This window comes from Macrosteles quadrilineatus, unplaced genomic scaffold (genome assembly GCF_028750875.1).
Source record: "Macrosteles quadrilineatus isolate MER2022 unplaced genomic scaffold, UCM_ALF_1.0 Scaffold_8__2_contigs__length_117827958, whole genome shotgun sequence".
Lineage (NCBI taxonomy): Eukaryota > Metazoa > Arthropoda > Insecta > Hemiptera > Cicadellidae > Macrosteles > Macrosteles quadrilineatus.
This window is the reverse complement of record NW_026542601.1, coordinates 2,002,447-2,023,965: the sequence shown is the minus strand read 5'-3', so window position 1 is coordinate 2,023,965 and position 21,519 is coordinate 2,002,447. Positions and strand designations below refer to the sequence as shown.

General features: G+C 36.5%; 1 protein-coding gene and 1 long non-coding RNA gene across 2 annotated transcripts; both read right to left on the bottom strand.

Annotated features, from left to right (window-relative positions):
- Nucleotides 1-384: 384 nt before the first annotated feature.
- On the bottom strand, nucleotides 385-5,557 carry LOC129001089 (uncharacterized). Its single transcript, XR_008491385.1, has 4 exons — nucleotides 5,472-5,557; nucleotides 3,498-3,671; nucleotides 2,481-2,595; nucleotides 385-743 (listed from the first exon to the last, which is right to left on the bottom strand). It is a non-coding gene; the product is annotated as an uncharacterized LOC129001089 (long non-coding RNA).
- Nucleotides 5,558-8,084: 2,527 nt separating this feature from the next.
- LOC129000032 (zinc finger protein 271-like) lies at nucleotides 8,085-17,126 on the bottom strand. Its single transcript, XM_054426879.1, has 4 exons — nucleotides 17,025-17,126; nucleotides 16,122-16,214; nucleotides 10,385-10,487; nucleotides 8,085-8,928 (listed from the first exon to the last, which is right to left on the bottom strand). Exons 1-4 carry the CDS (start codon nucleotides 17,124-17,126, stop codon nucleotides 8,303-8,305), a joined length of 924 nt encoding a protein of 307 aa, XP_054282854.1. The 3' UTR covers nucleotides 8,085-8,302.
- Nucleotides 17,127-21,519: the final 4,393 nt, after the last annotated feature.

Below are 21,519 nucleotides of genomic sequence, written 5' to 3'. Positions count from 1 at the left end.
AAAATGTCATTCTGTTCATTCAAAACAGGATCAGAAATAACGAATGCACAGTCCAAGTATTCAAGCCCTTGCTAAAATGTACCTTGATAAGAATCCTTGTTTATCATCCCCAGCAACTTGCATTTGAGTTGTTGGGGACACTGTTCTTTTTTTTATTTAGACTTGGTGCAAACCTTCTACCTATTTTTCTTTGCTTCCTTCCCTTAAATATATATTTTTTAACACTATTGATGATAAACCCATTTGAGGACATTGCATAGTGATAAAAAACAAAATTGGGGATACTAAAATATTTTAATTGCTTGTAACCTTAAAGAGAAAAGATAAACAATAAAGAAATATTTTGAGATTAATACTTTACTTATAATCAAATAATCATGGTCGTATTTCACAATTTGATTAAAACTTAACATTTTGTCTATATAAGTTAGGAACAACATTAATACTACAAGGTTACATCTTGTCTACACATAAAACAGATAAACTAGAAAACTACAACAGGTATAAATATTTAAACTTTGATTTCATAAAGCTATTTCTACTGGCTCAATAACAAACAAGTTTTTCCATCTAATACTCAAGTACCAAATTACAAACATTTAGATTATTCAAATAGCCTACAAGTGAAAAATTGACATTTTAGACAATAACAAAAACATTAACAATTTTAGACCTGTTAGGAGTAGAAAGTCGTTAAACGATTTGGTGAACAGCTATATGGAGAGAAGATGCTAGAGACAAATCTGAAAAGAAATTAAACTCATTAACTCAATTTGATTATTTTCTTTAAGTCAGCAATTAAATCACTAATTATAACTAAACTTGGTTCAATCAATCAATTCATTATTCGAATGTACACATGCCACATACCCTACATTGTGCATTAATCATGAAAAAAAGCACCAATAATACAGTTATCTTACTCAATTTTTTTTTTTTATTTCTAATAAAACAGAGGTTCCACAGACCTGGAAAGTCAGGGAAACAAGAGTAGGGTCAGGGAAAGTTTTTAAAAAAGGCCGCAAGTTAGGGAAAATTTTAGAAAATAAAGTAAAGTCAAGGAAGTTTATTGAAAACCTATATAGATTGGGTTAATTTTTTGGATGATTAGTCATGTTGAAATGAGATATCTAGTTGCTGAGAGATTACTTAAGTTCAGTTAAATATGCACTCTTTTTTATGTTTATCGCCGATTTTGTTGTTGTTTAAAGCTGTAAGTATTAGCAAACCTGCAGACTAAGTGGATTTCCGATTAATTGCCTGATTTTATTTTCACTTAAATCTATTTAAATGACATTAGGGTTAACAAGTACCTAGGTTTGCTGGGAACATCAAAATGAAAAAGCAAATCGGTCCCGGGCAGGGCTTAATTTCAGCCGGAGCACACCGGAGCGCAGCTCCGGTACTTCTCAGGACACTGGAGCGAAGCTCCTGTTATCTGGATTGATAATTTATTTTTGAATCGATCTTAATTAGCTGTAAATAGTATTTTTATTTTTCAATTGTTGACTTATGGTTTTCAATTCTTTGTAAAAATCGTGTCAAATACCGAATCTTTACTTCAGGGCAAAGTATTCAAAGTTTATTATACAACGGGGAACGGTGTTCCTACTTGTAAGCCAGTCTGCCGACAGTGCCGTCTGCCGACCAGGTGCCGACTGCCACTGACTGAGTCTGTGTTCGTTCAGATCGATGATCTCAGTCCACTGACTGCGTGCTGCGTGATTGGATTGGATTGGATTGGAACAGTGGAGTGGATGTGTAATATAGGCCTATGTCAAATTTAACTCTCAGAAGAAATAAACAAAATAACAAAAACTGCATGAGAAATACAACGACAGTTTTCATAATAAAAAACTGCATGGAATGGCATTTTACAACCCAGTTAGCGGGATTATTGTTTTGGTCGTGTGGATACACTGCATACTATACTAAGTGCTTCTGCTTAGTTGCTGGCAAACTTCTTTAATTTTTATACCTGTTATATTACTATTTTGTATATAATATAATGCTGTATATGTGCATTCTTAACCATGCTCAAATGTGTTTAAAATGCACCAATTCAAGTGCAATTTTTACAAAAATCTCCCGGACCCCCCTCTTTACCTGGGGGGTATTCCATACCCCCCAGACCCCCCGGTAAGTCATGGCTCCGGTACTTCTCAAATTAGAAATTAAGCCCTGGTCCCGGGTCTAGGTCACCTACAGGTCATGCCACCTACGGTAACAGCTTCTTATAAAGGAAAATTTGCTAAAAGGTAAAGATAAAAACCACGAGTACACAAATCTTTTTGCTGTCATGAAAACAAATACAATTATTTCAAAAGCAAAACCTCAAAACCTTAGACATTCACAGGTGCAGACAGGGGGAATTTTAAGAACATGGATGGTTCTTAAAATGTCTTACCTATGTTACGTTAATCGAATTAATGATCTACCTTTGAATGTAATTTCATTACATCTGGTCTTATATAACTCACCCATGTGTCATCTGTTGTGATGCCTTTGCAACACGTCGCTCAGCTGATGAAGGGTGTTTGAAGTTTTGTTTACAGACGACTCTAGCGATGTCATTGATGAAGACACCTCGCTAATCTGTAAAACAATATTCCATTAGATGTTCCACCGTCATGATTCCCCTCCCTCTGACAGCACGGGACTAGTATACTGGTTAAAAAAGCAGAAGAACGATTGATTGAAATACTTGTCGTCCATTAAGGGACTTTATTTTTGTAATACCAGAAACATTGACACTAAAAATCCACCCACGAAGCCCTGAAACCAGGGTTGAGCGTGGACTCAGGTTATAATTGTATAATCAACGTAAGCCTATTCAGTTTTAGAAAAATAAAAATTACTAAAATGAAAAAGATAAAAAAACTAAAATGAAATAACTAAATGGATGATGCAGCAATTGCCAATGAGCCAATTATTCGTAATTGAAGATTTTTGTAATTCTGTACCAAAAAATAAATAAATTCACCGCCATTGAAGTATAGCAGTTACAGAGAATTTTCATCTGATAATAGAGATCAACTACCAATTAAATAGTATATACTTGTCCTAAAACTTTGAAAGATGGTAGTGAAACCAAAGGCGGGGTAACATGGTAGGGGATGTGGGTGTTAGCTTTTTGTAACTAAGCATGTTCTTCTTCTGTCATAGATTTTTTTACTTAAGGTAATTACATAGTTCAATGAATTCACAGTCAAAAAACTACACTTCAAATTGTTGCCCTGCTTTTGGTGGATAAAACTCAATAAAACTCAACACTGTCCAAACTAGAAATTAAATAGGCCTCTATATTCCATCCCCTGTAAAAAAACCTCAATTAAAGCCGAGTTTTCCTAGGTGCGGAAGCGTACGGTAACACGGTCGTCCAGTGGCAGTCCGCTCCGCTTCTAGGAAACCTGTACCATTAAATTACCTAAGACAAGAAAAGAGTGGTCTCCACTTCCAAGCCTAGAAAACCCCTGCTTTAGAAGGGTTCAACTTACAAATTGATTGTAGTTCTCCATGCGATGGAACTTTTGGTTTCTTTCGTACAGATCCTTAACTTGCTTTGTAATGAATATTATCATGACAAGGATGGCTGTGAGAACGGTGAGAGGGATTGTCGAGAGACGACGGGAACAAAGCATCTTCCACCTCACTCCTCATCCCCTGCGACTCTGAAAAATCTTGGTTCAATCATTTACAATTCTGTATAAGTTAGGCCAACAACATGCATTCTTAAAAGCAGCTTTAACCCATCAACAACATTTAACTATTTTATTTTGTTTGTAACAGTAGGTATCGCCATTTTTACAATTTATATAGATAGACGACCTATACTAGGTGGTTTTATGGTTTATTTATCATTGTAATTTTTTAGTTTATTTTGTTTCATGTATTTTATGGCGTACTTATGTAGGCAGCTGTCTTTACTAAATTGTCCAATGCCTAAAAAATGGCCTTGTTAATAATTAACAGGATATGGTATATGCTTTTAGATATAAAGAACTGTTTTTGTTAAAAACCATCCAATAAATTAACTAGGAACAATTTGTTTGCTACTATCACTTGGTTAGCAACAAAAAAATAAGGTAGAAAATAGAATTTTTAGACACTAGTGCATTCTGTGACTGGCTCACACAACTATGTTCTCTAGGCTAATAAAAAAATTGGTGACAGCTGGTCCATATAGATGGGATGTCTACTTCACAGACCAATAGTCAATCACAGGATACAAAAGTGGTGTGTTTCTAGCCTAGTGATCAGTGTCTTGGTGTCTTGGACTTTGGTGTGAGAAGGACAGATTTTATTCCCAGCTCATCCACAAAACATTGCCACAAAACAAATATGGGTTAGGACTGCTTGTTCTAAAGGTGTTTTTGTTGCTGTACAACTGAACAATAGAGTAGCGGTACCTCCTTAGAAAATATCACAGGTGTAAGCAAGTAGTCCGAACTACTTAGTTGGAAGATGCGGAAATGGGTAGCAAACGTTAAGGAATTAGTATTCTAACTTGCACTTACAGTTGTTTTCTTCATGACATGTACACAAAAATGTATAAGCTAAGTATAGAGCTGATATGTTGTCAGTCAGTCACATTTTAGCAAATTTCCCATATAGGGAATAAGCTATGACTCATAGTAAGACCTGGACCCGGGACTAATTTACTCTTTGGTATTGAGGTACCTAGAGGTCAAAAACACCCTCCGTTCAAATTCATATACATAAAATAGAGAGAGAGAAAGAGGCCTATGTGTGTGTTAGCACTATAACTCGAGAAAAAATGATCCGATTTAGATGAAATTTTGTATTAATGGTCTGTGGATATGATGATTATGACGTCATATGATAGTTGGTCAAACTGATTTTTACTTTGCTGTATCACTGACCCGCGGTCTGTGTGTACTGTTAGCCAAGTGACACCAGGTCAATGTGTGATATTAGGCCTTGAGACGTGTCAATGACCGCAGCGTCGCAAATATGTGGCGATCTGTAGCAAACGTGTTAAGTGGTAATATCAAGCAGAATACTATATTGTAGGCCTACTAATTAAATCCAATGAAGGTTGTTTAAAAAGGCTGCACTTTACTTTAGGTCCTACACTCATTCGAATGAAAATATTGATCGATATATCGAATGAAACAATCAAATAATCAATATTTTCATTCAAATTAGTGTAGGATCTAAAGTAAAGTGCAGCCCAATATAAAACTACTTCTCTACGACATCAGAGAGCAGCCAATCTAACGAAAAAGATCTATTAGGTCTAAATTGTTAAAAATTGTTCTTGAGATCAAAACATCTGTGTGGAAAATTTAGGCTTGTCTTAGACCGACAGTGGTTGCAGCTTGCAGCATCTATACAAACTTGACTAGATAACTTAAGTTAGTTATATTTTAACATCCATGTGATTTTTCATTTTGTCAAGTCCTTTAGTGAGGAAGTGTAAAATTAAATGAGTATTATACGCTACTTACATTTTCTATTTAGCTATGGTTTGAGGTTAAATAAACCTGCTTGACAACGACAACTGACTGACGACAAAACATAGACCAGAACCAGAATCCAATCCAGAGTCAGTCAGGACAGGACAGAATGGCAATGGAATGACAGAAACCAGAAACTGAAACTAAAACAATTTACAATGATACCAACGTATGTGGCTACCACCTTAGTTCTTGAAATTTCCCTCAGACTGACACCTTTTCCTCAATGCTATTATATAAAAACGAATTTTAAAAATCTCTTATTTCTCAGAAAATATTGAAGTACTAACTAAAATAAGAAACCAGTTAACAATATTGGTATTGGAAACGTTGGTACGAAGAAATAATCATGAGGTGAAATCACGGATATTAGATTGGTGGGTAAGATATAGGGATAAAAGGTAATATAAGGAGCGTACATCTGTAGCACGGCCACATTCAACTCCTTGTACTATAGCACAGAAAACATACTAGCCTACTATAACCACGGTTATAGTAGTACAGTAGTCGCAGCTAGTCTGGGCGCGCGGCCGCGCTAAGGTGCGGGGTGTAGAGGGGAGTGTTTATTGCTCATTTCCAAAAACATCTGGCCCACACGGCTGTCTGGGGTTATTCAGCGCCTCACTGCTGTCTTCATGGCTTTGGCGTGGGGGACGGTTAGTACACAAGGGTCCGCGCGCCCAGACTAGCTGCGACAACTATATGTTTTCTGTGACTATAGCCACGACCAAATAACGCTCCTGGTCTCGTTTATTTTTCGCCGGTGGTCGCTGGTCGCTTACATAATTAGCTCCTTCGTCGCCATCACCAAGACCAGCGATGCCGGATAGGTTGTGTCAAGTGTGGCCGTAGCCATAAGAATTAGGGCTAGTTCTCAACACTTCTTGGTAAGGTACTCACATTATCAAAACCTTTTACGTAGGTACTCGATAAACCTAATCTTATCTTTCAAAAGATTTAATTTAAAATCTAAATGGAAATTCACTTAGTAGGCAGGTTTGCTGCGGCGGGAGAATTTCAAATTTCATCTACTTTGGAAATGGACGGAAATATAGATAACGGTCGATAATTAGATAAATGTGACGGGTGGTTCTTTATGTAATGAAATTAATTTTCCTTACTTTAATTTTTCTGGGAATATTCCTGATTCAAATGAAGAATTTATCAAATGGCACATAATTTTATTAATGTTATTTTTTCACAATATGAGTGAATAAATGCCTTAAAACATTTCAAATGACCAACAAAACCTGTATTTGGGGGGAGGATGATAGCTCAGCAGGATTCTGTGTTAAGAGTATATTTTTAATTATAAAAGATAATTATGTGTTTAAAGTGTCATTTTAGAAATGTTCCATTGTTGATTAAAACACCAGCATAACGTATTTTTTAATATCAAATCCAACCGTCTTCAAGTGGGAAGAACACAAGTTAGTTGGCTAGCTTCATATAGCTGAGTGGTTCAAGCGCTTGATTAACAAACAAAAGGTTGCCATGATCATGATAAAAGTACTAAGTAGACGATTTGATGAACTAGACCAAGCTGTCGTTGTTCTTTGGGATTTTAATTTTGTAGAATAAAAGGGATAGCAGCTAGCTCTGGTAACTTAAAGATTAAGTTAAGTCAGTGACTATATAACACTTAACTATAACTAGTAGTGTTATACCATTGACTATGTAACACTACTATAACTAGTAGTGTTATAATAGTCAATCGTTTAGGGTCAAGGAACAGCTCTTGCTCTTAGCCAGGAGTTTGAATTACATTGGAATAAAATGGCTGTCAGCTAGGTTGCTAGGTTACCTTAGAATGCTTCAATCGGCTATAGAAGACACAAACACACAATACTGAATTGAGTCCACAAATGACGATTTTTGATTGTTGAATAAGTCCCTAGGGAACAAAATATTGTGTTTTATGAGTCATCTGTGTGTTTTATAAACACACAGATAACCTCGCTGCTATCTCGCATTTCTACAACTATTCTGGCTTAAAGCCATTCCTTGAACAAACCTAATCTTTGGGTGTTTAATAAATGGTCCTATAGTTAAAGAAACTCAGAGACAATGCATCTCACTACATTCTTCATTCATCCTTTATTCATATTAAGGTTAAAATACGCCCAGTTCCATTCCCATGTCAAACAATGGTAACAACACACGATTACAAGATGAGTGATTACAAGATGAGTGGTACACAACCTGTTCAGAGGGAGGAAATGCTCATTAAATTCAATGCAGCTGTTAAGCTGAAATAAACGAAACAGAATACAGTTAATACAAACAAATAACCCCACCTGATTTTAATAAGATAATAAATTGAAATAATAATAACAAACAAATAAGTACAGCTGAGGTATTTTAAACATTAGGTATATGGATAGTTCCCTTTAGAAAGGAATTACAACCTTAAAGGGCAATTTATGAAATAATGGATAGTTTTGTACAAGGTTTCTCGTCATGACAAACATTTTAAGTATATGGTTTTATGGGGGTGTGACTTTATCTCTTCAAACATTTTGGAAATCATCAAGCTTCTCCCAGAAGTGATGAGGGTAAACAACTTTTTTGTAAAAAAAACTAACATACCGTAACAGGAATAACTCACTAAAGGGACGGTAAATTTCAACTTATGGAAACTATCGATATGTCTATAGTTTCAGGATTATGACCTTGACATGTTGTGAAATGCTTAAAAATTGCTCCTTCAAAAAGTTAAGCTCGCACTTCAAATTTCTTCATTCACAACATAACAAATTACTCTCAATTAATTGCTAAACAAATAATTTTCTGTCAAATGTTCCACATTGAACACTTTCTACTCAAGTGTTATTACCTTCTTCTGAGTGAAACTTCTGCAAATGTTTGGCTAACTGTGACTTCTTTGCGGCGGAATAGTAGCAATGCGAACACGCAAACTCTCTCTGGCCCGTGTGTGTAGCCATATGTTTATTGAGTGTGTCCAGCACAGCTGTTCCGTATGAACACACGGTGCACTTGTGTGGTTTCTCATCTAAATGTCTTGCCACGTGTATCCTCAAGTAACTGCTTTTTCCAGCCGTGTAACTACAATACGGACAAGAGTATTTTTTCTCATCCTCCCCAAAATGCACTACAACGTGGCGCATAAGGTTTCTCCGATGTTCTGTTGTATACGGACATTTTTCGCACTTAAACTCAACACTATGCGTTGGCATGTGTGCCTCAAGATTTTTCAACCGAACAAAACCTTTTCCACAAGTTTCGCACTTGTATTTCAGCTCTCCGGCAGGGATTCGAGACTTCTTTTTGCATCTGGTGGTGGTTTTGTTTGAGTCGATGGTTTCTTCCTCTGTTGACTGCTCGTTTGCGGTTTCCTCCATTCGAGCACGACATCTCTTCTTGTGTGCTTCTAAGAAGTTGGGCGAGACAAATGATATGGAGCACTTGTCACACAAAAACGCTTGTTCTGGAAAATAAAAGTAGAGCATACAATGACTGCTCTCAAATAACAAGGGATACATTAGATATATCGAGTCAAATTACAACATACTGGACAGACATTTAAATTAATCTGCAAATGAGTTAAAAACTATTTTATATCTTTAAACAGTGGCTTTCTACTACAATATTCTAATATAAATAAAAAGTAATTTTTTTACTTCTTTTTTATTTAAATAGGATAAATGATTGATCTTTCACCCTGATTTCTAAAAGTTAATTGAATTATACTAGCATAAAATCCGTCATCTCCATAATAATAGTAAGTACGATTATTTATTTTGCAGTTGATCACTTTTTGTGTCACTTGAGTGTTAGCAATCAAGTTGCTTGAAAAGCGAACCCCTTCAAATGCAACATTCAATTCCTGCTCTTGTGTAACTTTTACACATATGAAAATAAATGTTCAAATATATGGAATTGGAGAAACATCCGTGATTATTCCATTTCACAACTACTTCAATAGTTACTGACTTATTTCTAAATTACTATTTGGCAGTTTATTTGGTCCTAAAGGCAAAAATTATACAAGCAAAGTTGCAGGATAAAAGCTAGTAACAGTAGAAGTCTAATTATCCAAATCAATTAGGACCATACCATTTAAAAAAAAATCTGATACTTAATTGAATTTTTACGGAAATTTACAGTGTTATATTGAAAATAGAACAAGTTGAGCCAAGCTTGAATTGTTATTGCGATTACAGAACGTGAATACAAAAATTTTGCAAAAAATTCACGCTTTCCCCATGATTGCGGAGGACAATTATGATTTTACGTAACCGCCAAGGATGATAATGATGACTACAATCGTTATTTGTAACGTTATTTGACTATAACGTTATTTATTTGTACGTTATTTATTGCTATTTATTCGGTTTGTCATCTATTGTATTGTTGTGAGTGATATATTACACTAATAGTTATAATTTCTTCAGCAAGAGAAACTTTTACAATATTTATTATTTATCATGCATGTCAAGATTTTGTTGTTAGAATATTAATGCTACAATGTATCTGGGTTTATCCTGTTTTGCAGCATTGTAATAAAACAAATAAATAAACTACAAGACAGCGGAAGATGCGCCTGATTTTGCCACGATCATGAAAAACTATGATTATGGTTCTGTGACTACAGGTGACGATACTAATGTCTAAATGACCGTGGAATGTATTTAACGTTTTTGCTGTGATCATGGAAAATGATGATAATGTTTCCGTGACCGCAGGAGACGATGATTATGTCCACAAAACTGCAGGAGAGGTTTTTTTTTAATTTTCCGTCATCACGGCTTCTGGCTTCTCTAATAACAATTCTCATTAATTGTGGTGTTAGGTTTTTGTAATTCTTTCTGTAAGGGATACGGATATTCGGATAGTTGGATTTCTATTTTCTACTGTACATAATAAACATGAATTATTATTACTTGTTGCATTTGGGTCAGTGTGTTGTGAAACCTCTTCAGTAGACAATGCTTCGTCTACTACTTCAGAACCAAACGTAGATGAATTCTCATCAATCTCTATAAGCTGTAATAAATGAAAGAAATTAGTCATCTGATTTAATAAAATACCCTGTGTACCGCAATGTGATTATAGCTGTTTATTAGTTTATTCTTATTCTTTGTTTAAAGAGGTTAGCAGTTTTTTTTAATCTTGCATGTGCCAATCCTGCAAGACTCAGGCCTGGGCGAGAGATGAGCCGATACAGTACAAGAGTGGCGGATACCAGAACTGTGGCGGATACCAGGACAGTAGCGGATACTAGGACAGTGGCGGATACCAGGACAGTAGCGAATACCAGGACAGTGGCGGATACCAGGACAGTAGCGGATACTAGGACAGTGGCGGATACCAGGACAGTAGCGAATACCAGGACAGTGGCGGATACCAGGACAGTAGCGAATACCAGGACAGTAGCGGATACCAGGACAGTAGCGAATACCAGGACAGTGGCGGATACCAGGACAGTGGCGAATACCAGGACAGTGGCAGATACCAGGACAGTAGCGGATACTAGGACAGTGGCGGATACCAGGACAGTGGCGAATACCAGGACAGTGGCGGATACCAGGACAGTAGCGGATACTAGGACAGTGGCGGATACCAGGACAGTAGCGAATACCAGGACAGTAGCGAATACCAGGACAGTGGCGGCAGGACACAAACCACATTTTGTAGTCCGTCACTCTACTGACTCCCAATAAATACTCCGTCACATTATGGATTTGATTTTAATATGAAACTAAACATTGACTAACATAAACTAAGTAATTCTACATTTTCTGAGATGTTATCGAAGCAATAAACGTGTATAATAATCTAACGTTCAACACATTCAAGTACCATTGAGATTTTTGTCCTTGCCATTGATTCTTAAACATTTTCTATGAAAGTCTGAGGATACTAAAACATTTGTGGCAATACCACAACAAATGTGGCTCTAGAAGCCATTATCAGTTATATCGGGTATAACTGCACTATCTTTCAAGATCTTTCTCATGTTTGTTGAAGTGCAAGGATGTAGAATCTGTTAAAGGAGGATCTGTTTGACACTCCTTGGCTATGCTGAAGCCTTGACATTCAAATGCAATGCACAAAACAAACAATAATGTTTAGATTTTCTTCCTTCAAAGAAGGCCATTTGTATTTGGTTGTAGGCCTAGTATCTGACTATCTGAGGTTAGTAGCTAGGAGGCCAACTGAGTTGTCTTTCCAACCAAAGGATAGACGCCCTTTTTATTTCTTTAATAAAACATGGTTTGGTAATAAGAAAATTCATTAACTTTAAGGAAAAAGGTAAAATAATAAAAAAAGTCCATTTGTAACAATTTTATTTAAAAAATGTGTATCTATTCAAACAAATATTAAACTAAAACCATGTCAATAACATTGCTATATTCACTTAACTCTAAAAAAATGTACATGTTAAAATGCAAAGCTATTTACAGGTTAAAATTGACAAAATTATAGTAATTTAATGTCTGTATACTGTATATTTTGAAATAAAACAAGTATAATTTCTCTGTACATGTACATAGTAACAATAAGCATTATTGATCTCGAACCACAAATTGTACTATTAAATAAAATTTGAAACAGTAGAACTTCATTCCAAACACCAATCCACACCATTATACAGGTTACCGGATAAGCAGAAAAAATAACAAATTTGGCCACAAAATTTGAGTTTACAACAGTTTTTTTTTTCAGTTTGGTGTATTTCAAATTATTGAATCCATCATGCAGCAAGTCTATAGTGTTAAGTATATATTGCCATTATCTTGAAAAATCCAACTTATTGCATCTTTACTATTCTGGTACTCGTTGATCTCAATAATTAGACTTCTACTGTACATTGAAGATTGACAAGTTGATTGTTTTCAAAAATACAACTCTATGCAATAAAACAGCAGACAATACACAACAAACGTAAGACACCTTTTAGACGTACATTAGATACATTTTCTCATCACAGAAAACAAATTAAACTTTAGAGCTTCTTAAAATTACAATCATAAGATGAAAATGTATAATGTCCATTTAGCTAATAAACAAAATTAGATACTTTAAACTTTTACACGATTTTGGCCAACCGCATTAACACATTTACCAGGTAGAAATATAGCTTGCATCAATACATGTATGATAAAGATTGTACAATAGTGATTGATAATTATGTTAAAGCTTAAAAATAGGTAACTAATGCATATTAGCCTGTTCAACTCCATGATAATCCCTGTAGTTTTTTTATGCCTAATTTATTTGTAAATCGATTGAACGATTGATTTGTAAATGTTTTCCCTTGTTTCATGAAAACAAAATTCAATTTTTCTCAATCTTTTAGTGGACAAACTTGCAGTAAAGATAAATACAAAATAGCAAAACTTTTGAGGTGCAACTCAAAAATAATCCACAAATTCTGTCAACTTCCTCCCAAACCCATATTTTATTCTAAGTGGACTCCTCACATTAAGATTAATTTTGAGCAACAGGTATACTGTGCTAATTAAAAAACATTGCCGTTGACTTTGTGCACAGGTATTCCAGGTAAAGGAATTTGTAAACTTCGTAGAGAAGATCCATATGCTTCCGCATTTAAGTTCATTTTACTCCAAAACCTCATTTCCTCATTCAGTACCTCCATTCTTTTCAAATGTTCAGCTTTCATGAAAGCCATTTTGGCATTGTGCAATTCTTGTTCAAGGGAAACGGCCTTTTTAGGTAGTTTCCCCTCTAAATAATCAATGTCCTTCACTACTCTCTTTTCCAACACAGGACCAGCCTCCCTCGGTGCAGTCAACACTTTGGTAAGTGAAGAAGTTGGAACAGGATTGATGATTACATTAGGAATAACTGGAGCGGAGTTTGTTTCAACTACAACAAAACCACAGATTCAATATTCCTAAATTGATGAATAACTTTTGAAACTAGACTCATGCATCAACTGTTCTACAAAAAACTTAAGATAACCATCATAGTTAGATGTTAGGAACATTTTAAGTAAAATTTTAAAGCTACAACTTTGGGTTTAAAGAAAATATAATTTAAAGCATGTGGAAAAACTTAACATCCAAAAGTTGTCGTCAGAGCCGGCCTTGGGTGCAAACATTCAGAGCGGGCCCCTTACTACCAAAAAAGTAGTATCCTAACAATACTAACTAAAAAAATCTCAATGTATAATATTAGTATTCAAACATATAAACTTAACCCCCCTCACCCAATCCATCATGCCTTTCAATCTTGGTATTTTGCACTAGGAGCGCCCCCCCCCCCCCCCAAAAGGTTTGGGGCTATGTGCAGACACACCTTTCACACGAGCCTAAGGCCAGCTCTGGTTATTGTCACAGTTCCTACAATCCCCACATAAAATTGTCTTTGCAATTACTTAAATAAATATGAGGGCTATTCAGAAAGTAATGAGTGTTCCGTCTGACGCCTCGTACTTTTAAGTACAGACGTGTTTGCCTGTGTATGTTCCTCTGTGTTACAGTGGAAATGTTATTACACTGCCAATTGCTGCAATATTCAAGTTAAAAAACATGCTGGGATTCAAGATCCTCTTAGCTGTAAAGTTCTAAAATTTGACATCCAAAATTCTTTTTGCATGACGATTGCAAACCTCACAAGGAAAATGCACACAAGATCTCCTTAATTTATTCTAATGGAAGATTTCCCCTCGACCACCTTTCAGTCCAGACTTTGCTCCAAGTAGCTTTTACTTGTTTCCCAAAATGAAGACTTAGTGATACACGGCTTAATGTCAATGAGCTTCAATCTCCGATTGGATGTCAATGAGCAGTTGAGATCACAGATGGCAAAATTCTTCAAGGGAATTTAAAAGCTCGCCCACCACTATTATAAGTGCCTCCAATTGTTTGGTAACTAAATAGACAAGTATTTTAGTTGCTCATTCTAATGTACATCGTAAAATTGTGCTTTTGATTCCGAAATCTTGCTTACTGTCTGAATAGCCCCTGTATATTAAAGATGCCTCAGTGAAGACTGGAATTTGAGTAAATGAATGTAATAGAAAGGGTTGGGCAATTTTGTTTTACAATTTTACTGAAATTACAACAAAAATCATTGAATTAAAATAATTAAAAATTGCATTACTATAGTCTGCAAGTCAGGATTAAAACCCCTGATTTTTATATTATTGAAGTAAATAGAGAGTAGTTTTAATCACTTAGCCAATATTATGTAGGTATTAAAGAAATGTACACAAAATATGATGTATCACAACATAATAAAAATTAGTTAGATTATCCTGCAAACTCCTCAGTAGAGGCTTATAAATCTTTTCCCTGGGAGCAGTGTTTCAATTTAATTTTGCTTATGCATTGCATAGCTTTGGTTCACTTTTTTTATTTACCAAGCTATTTAGAGTAATTAATTGTTAAGCTTTTTTATTATGTTTGAATTATTTAGCATATTAAAAATACTTAATATAATGCAAAAACTCGTACCTTTTCTAACAGGATTGTATATTGTTTCACTGTTGTCTTTAGGAATGCTCTTTAACGGCATCTGGTCTTTCAAAAGTTCCAACATTTTATTTTCATGTTCAAGTGTAAATGGTTCACTTTTGAATTTACAACGCCTTTGTGCGGCTCTTTTATTTTTCCACATGCTTTTGATTCTCTTCCATGCACCTTTTAATTGATCTACGTTCCTTTTGATGATATCTTCATCGGAATTGAATTCCATCACAATCTTTCTCCAACACTCCTTCTTCATAGTTTCACTTTTTTTATCATGCTGTTTCCTCTCAATAACTGGGAACTTTAAAACAAGTCTTTTCAATCTGTCGAGCTCCATTTTAGAAAAATTCACTCTCCTCTTCGTTCTGTTGTTAGTTTCTTGTGGTTTATAATAAAAATTGTCTTCAGGGAATTCTGTTATCGGAAATTCTATTGATTGTCCTGGCAACTTGGAAACACAAAATTATGATTCACTTACACACACCAACAAATCACACACACAAAAAGACAATAGTAACAACAAATCACCCATTAATTTGATATTTTTTTAACCATAAAAATACAGGCAGTTTATAAAGATGCTTGCAAGTTTAAAAAAAAACCTTAACCATCAACATAGCTGTTCAATATACCGTAGTGTGTTTCAGAATACTGTAGTCCCAATTTAGATACAGGATAAATTTGATGAATGTAATTTTCTTATAAAGAGCTTTTGGTGATTGGTTTGTTATTGGGACAGTGCCGTAACTTGTGGACGACTTCGGAAAGGTCACTGGAGAAACTGTAAGAGAACTGTAAATAGTAGAAAATTGAGTTAAGTCACTTTGTAGCTAGTATTTGTAGGCCTACATAATTGTGGTGTAAAGAAACCATCATGTTTTTAATAGAAATTTATTTAAATTGTAACATTTGTAAGGAATATTTTTATTCAGTCTTTAATTGTAATAAGTAGTGTAAATAGGTTAAATAAATTTAGTTAACTGTTTTAGTATCGTGATGCTTATTTGCAGAACCAATAATAAACTAGACTAAAACGTCACAATACACACATTTTTAGCCATGCAAAATACCACTTACAATTAAGCATTATTAAATTCAGTACATAATTAATTGTCTTTAAATATAGGCAATTCTAATCACCAATAAGACATCCAGAACAGCTATTCTAAAATTTACTTACAGGATTTATTAAACTATCCTGCGAAGATTCACAGATAACATCCTGTTTTTCTTCTTCATTATAAACATCTTCTATATGCTCTTCAACAGTTTCCTACAAAATTAAATCTTTGAAAATAGTACGATAAGTATTAATTTGTCAAGAGTTACACTAGGCCTACACAAAAAATAGATAATTTCCGTACAGCTGTAATTTATAAAAATCCAATCCATCAAAAAAAATATTTTTCCTACCTTAAACATCATCTTAAAAACATTTTTCTCTCACAAAGGCGACCACAATATATAAGGACAATCATTTTTTCATCACAAAAAAATGTTTAACACATTCACTACCAGGTGATACAAGAAAGAGGAGTGTACTGCAACGTGTTAACCAAGAAAGTTTGACAAATGTTGACGACGCCATACAGGATTTGCTGCCGCTGACGCCCTCCTCTGGCAGCGCCCCATCGGACGTGGTCCTTGCGTCGGCCCTGACGATAACCTAAATTCTTATCTTAAAGAAGAACTGGTAATATTGGAATAAATATAAATTTGAAATAAAATCTTCACCAATATTTTCAAAACTTGTAATTTCATATAAATAAATTAAATTAATATTTTGAAAATATTGGTGAAGTTTTTATTTCAAATTTATAAGCTAAATTCTATTAAACTTTTACTATCTTTTGTTAATGAAACATAGCCATCTCAAATATCACACAAATTTCCATAATAAATTATAAGACAAAATAAAAGCGTACTAATTTGTTAATCTGTTTCCTACTTGTATGAAATGAAACCCCTAAGGAAATAGAAAGTTAGGGCTTATGTACAGGGGTTCTGTTAAGATAAAATGTGAGCAAATGTTTAAAAAATATGTGGTCTTACCAAAATATAGTACATTTTATAATATTATTACCTTTTTGATACTCTCTTCCACATTTATAAAGGCAAATTTACTAGACACTGCCTCACCACTGGCAACTTTATCATCATTTGAAGGATCTTCAAGTTGTGACATTCCTAAAAATAACACATTTTAATTCTATCTTTCCACTCATAAACCATACAAAAAATGTTAAGCGTTATTCTAGAGGATATTACTAACATTAGTTTTTTGTGTCAAGGAGTGAAAATGTAGATTTGGTTAGGTACCGATGAAAACCGTAATCTTACCAATGAATACATTACCATCGTAACTCCTGTAAAACTCTGTTTTAACATGGACTGGTCAGTGTGATATAGCCTATACTGTATTTATTTTAGAATAAACTTTTGACTAATGTGTACAGAACTACAGACCACACCTGTTGTTCAATTGTGACGAAATTTTGTGGGCCTATGTTTTTTTGTCATAATCTATATATGGTATCTTCAGGAGTTTTTTATTTATTTTTTTTTTTAATTTAGATTTTAAATGGTGGTTTTCCAATAATCATCTATAAAATAACCGAAAAATCGGATTAAAAACCGCTTGAACGATTTTGTTTACAATTTAGTATTTTAGGTCATTTTCACTCAACAAAATGGTACCAACCCCATTAGGCCTACCTACAGCTCTATTAATAGCGAATTTTGTGATTTTCACAAAAACACCTTTCAAAATCTTTTGGAACAGAATAGTCAGGCTAAATATAGTCCAAGTGTGATATGATGATGATTGCTGGTTTTGATCCAAGCAAGATCTTTTCCAGATCCAGATACCATTTCTCATTGGGCTACATGAATTAACTTATTGATGCTATCTAACAAAAAGATCAACGTTTGATAGTAAGACCTCAGGGTTTGGACCGTTCTGTTTCCAAAAACGTAAAAAATGCCATTGGGGAGAAAATACATAAAATGATAATTAGACCCTACGTAGGTAATAAACTCATTGTTGTTACTTGCCCCTGAACTGGGGCCCTATTTTTGAAATGGTTGACAGTTGAGTCAATCATCAGCACTCAACTCAACCAACAACAGGATTTGGTATTTTTGAAACCCAACAGTTGGGAAGCGAGTTGGGAATCACTAGTTGAGTGACTCGTTTTGGAAATGTAGGGCATACGACCGCACGAAATTCAGATGACGTCATTTTGAACCAATCACAATGCAGAGTTCTTGCGATCTTCGATTTAACCTCTTCTTACTCTAAAATCTGACAGCTAATCTCAATCTACCATATTTCGAGACACTGAGGTAAACTGTCAACTCCGTTCTTGAGAGATTGAGGTTATGTCTTGCTTAATCTTAGAGATTGCAAAAGTACCTTAACTTATATAAACTTAAGTATTAAAAATAAAATTTATTATGGATGTTTGTTTCAGGGTGTAGCTAATTATAAGTTTAGGCATATCCTAAATACATTATTATTTGCTTTCTTCGTCTCTATTTCGGAACACATCACCTTATTTTAGTTTCCTTCAACGGTTTGTTTTATTTTTTGCTTTTTTAGGTTTTGTTATTTTTAATTGTGTTTTTATTTAGGTTAAAGCGGCTATTTGCCATTGAACTGAAAGCATATCGTAACTTAAATTAATTTGATCCCTTTATTAGGTGAATGGTATTGAAACAAACTATGATATTGTTTCTCTCTACCACAATCTTTATTACCTTAAATCATAGGTCTAATAACAATAATAGATGAGTGAACGAAGTGAACGAATCTATGTATCGTGTATAGCGGAGTCGGAGAAAAGTTGTCCGCTGGAGTATGTGTGTGTGTGTGTGTGTGTGTTCGCACCTAAAACTCAAGAACCGTTGCACTTATAGCGTTCAAATTTTGCACAAATAGTTATGACACCAGTGTAAAGACACCATTAAAATTCTAGACGATTCCACTCAGTAGTAATAATAAAATACTTAAAAAACATTTTTAAATTTGTCCCATAAGAATAACATTAGGAGCTACCTTCTTCTTCTTTTTATTTGTTTACGTTTTGCGACCAACAATTTTGTTGTCTACTTAAGACAGAGAGAACGACTTTTACTCTAAGCTCTTTCATTCATGGAGTAAACAGTTTGGCGTCTATGAATATATATCATTATAATTTCACAGCTTTCAGAATAATGTTATTTAAGCTAATTAAATTTCACAACTTTCAGAATAATAAATTGAACTTAACAATATTATTCGGCAGTTATATACCGTTTATTTTCAGTATTAAAATTCACCTTCAAATTAAAAGTATATAGGTATGTATGTATTTAGAACAAAGCAGCTTTTTACATTTTAATGTTGGCATTGAATATTAAATATTCAAAGATGTTGGTATATTTTTATACTAAAATGCTATGCGAAGGGGGGGAAAGGTCCCCGACGTAGAGAGTGGTAAAGGAAGCGGAAAGGTGAGCAGTGAAAAGAAAGGAGTACGGAAACCCTTTATGACTGTTAAATTAACGTATCTGTAATACTTAAATGCTATGGAAAAATAGAGAAACAGGTCTACGATGTACGAAGTAGTGAAGGTAATAGTGAAGGAAGTAGTCAATGCGAGCGCTGCGGAGTGTGGGGGGCCTTTATGACAGTTGGAATAATGTATCTGCAATTCTAAAAATGCTATGGGAAGGGAGAGAAACAGGTCCACGATGTAGGAAGTGGTGAAGGAAGTAGTCAATGTGAGCAGTCCGGAGTGTGGGAAGCCTTTGTGACAATTAGAATAATGTATCTGCAATTCTAAAAATGCTATGAGAAGGGAGGGAAACAGGTCCACGACACTTAGGAAGAAGTCCGGAGTGTAGAAACCCTTTGTGGCAGCTAGATTAATATACCTGCAATTAGGGATGGACGGGATTGAATTTTTAGTTCGGGACGGGACGGGACGGGATTTTTATTTCCTTCCCGATTTTCGGGACGGGACGGGACGGGATTTTTTTCTGTGCATAAAAAGAAAGTACTGTATTGCAGTTACCAAAAAAGACATACGAAATCAATTTTTACCATTTGTGGCACTGATCTATAAAAACCAAAAAATGGGTAACAATTTACAGGTACCTATAGAAACTTGTGACTCGCGGGTCACGGGGTGATCGTCTGTATGACTCACGGTCACGGCGCGATCGTCGGTATGACTCAGCGGGCACCGGGTTATCGTCGGTATGACTCCACGGTCACGGCGCGATCGTCAGTATGACTCAGCGGGCACCGGGTTATCGTCGGTATGACTCCACGGTCACAGCGTGATCGTCGTCATGACTCGCGGTCACGGCGCGATCGTCGGTATGACTCGCGGTCACGGCGCGATCGTCAGCATGACTCGCGGTCACGGCGCAATCGTCAGCATGACTCGCGGTCACGGCGCGATCGTCGTCATGACTCGTGGTCACGGCGCGATCGTCGTCATGACTCGCGGTCACGGGGTTATCGTCGGTATGACTCCACGGTCACGGCGCGATCGTCGTCATGACTCGCGGTTACGGCGCGATCGTCGTCATGACTCGCGGTCACGGGGTTATCGTCGGTATGACTCCACGGTCACGGCGCGATCGTCGTCATGACTCGCGGTCACGGCGCAATCGTCGGTATGACTCGCGGTCACGGCACGATCGTCGGTATGACTTGCGGTCACGGCGCGTACGTCGGTATGACTCCGCGGACACGGCATGATCGTCGATATGACTCGCGATCGCGGCTCGATCGTCAGCATGACTCTACCATCACGGCATGATCGTCAGTATGACTCCGCGGTCACGGCGCGATCGTCGGTATGACTTGCGGTCACGGCGCGATCGTTGGTATGACTCCGCGGTCACGGCATGATTGTCGGTATGACTCGCGATCACGGCTCGATCGTGAGCCGATCGCATGATCGTCGGTAGGACTCCGCGGTTAAGGCGCGATCGTCTGTATGACTCGCGGTCATGGCGCGATCGTCGGTAGGACGCCGCGGTCACGTCGTGATCGTCTGTATGACTCGCCATCACGGCATGATCGTCGGTATAACTCGCCATCACGGCATGATCGTCAGTATGACTCCGCGGTAACGGCGCGATCGTTGGTAGGACTCCGCGGTCACGGCGCGATCGTCGGTATGACTCGTGGTCACAGCGCGATTGTCGGTAGGACTTCGCGGTCACGGCGCGATCGTCGGTATGACTCGTGGTCACGGCGTCATCGTCGGTATGACTCGCGGTCACAGCGCGATTGTCGGTAGGACTTCGCGGTCACGGCGCGATCGTCGTTATGACTCCGCGGTCACGGCGTGACTGTCGGTATGTTTCCGCGGTCACAGCCCGATCGTCGTTATGACTCGCGGTCACGGTGCGATCGTCGGTCCAATAATCGCGGCCACGGCGCGATCGTCGTTATGACTCCGCGGTCACGGCGTAATCGTCAAAATGACTTCGTCTCCTGCGTTCGCGGACCGGACCTATCGTTCGCAATAACGGCGTTATCGGCACTCGCGAAGCGGAAAAATCGCCGACGATCGGAC

Bases quoted from the DNA above. Each gene is read 5' to 3' on its own strand.
- LOC129000032 (XM_054426879.1), bottom strand. From the start codon at position 17,126: ATGTCACAACTTGAAGATCCTTCAAATGATGATAAAGTTGCCAGTGGT. The intron at 16,215-17,024 runs GTAATAATATTA...TTAATTTTGTAG, and splicing joins TGGAAGAGAGTATCAAAAAG to GAAACTGTTGAAGAGCATAT. The intron at 10,488-16,121 runs GTAAGTAAATTT...CATTTATTACAG, and splicing joins AGGATAGTTTAATAAATCCT to CTTATAGAGATTGATGAGAA.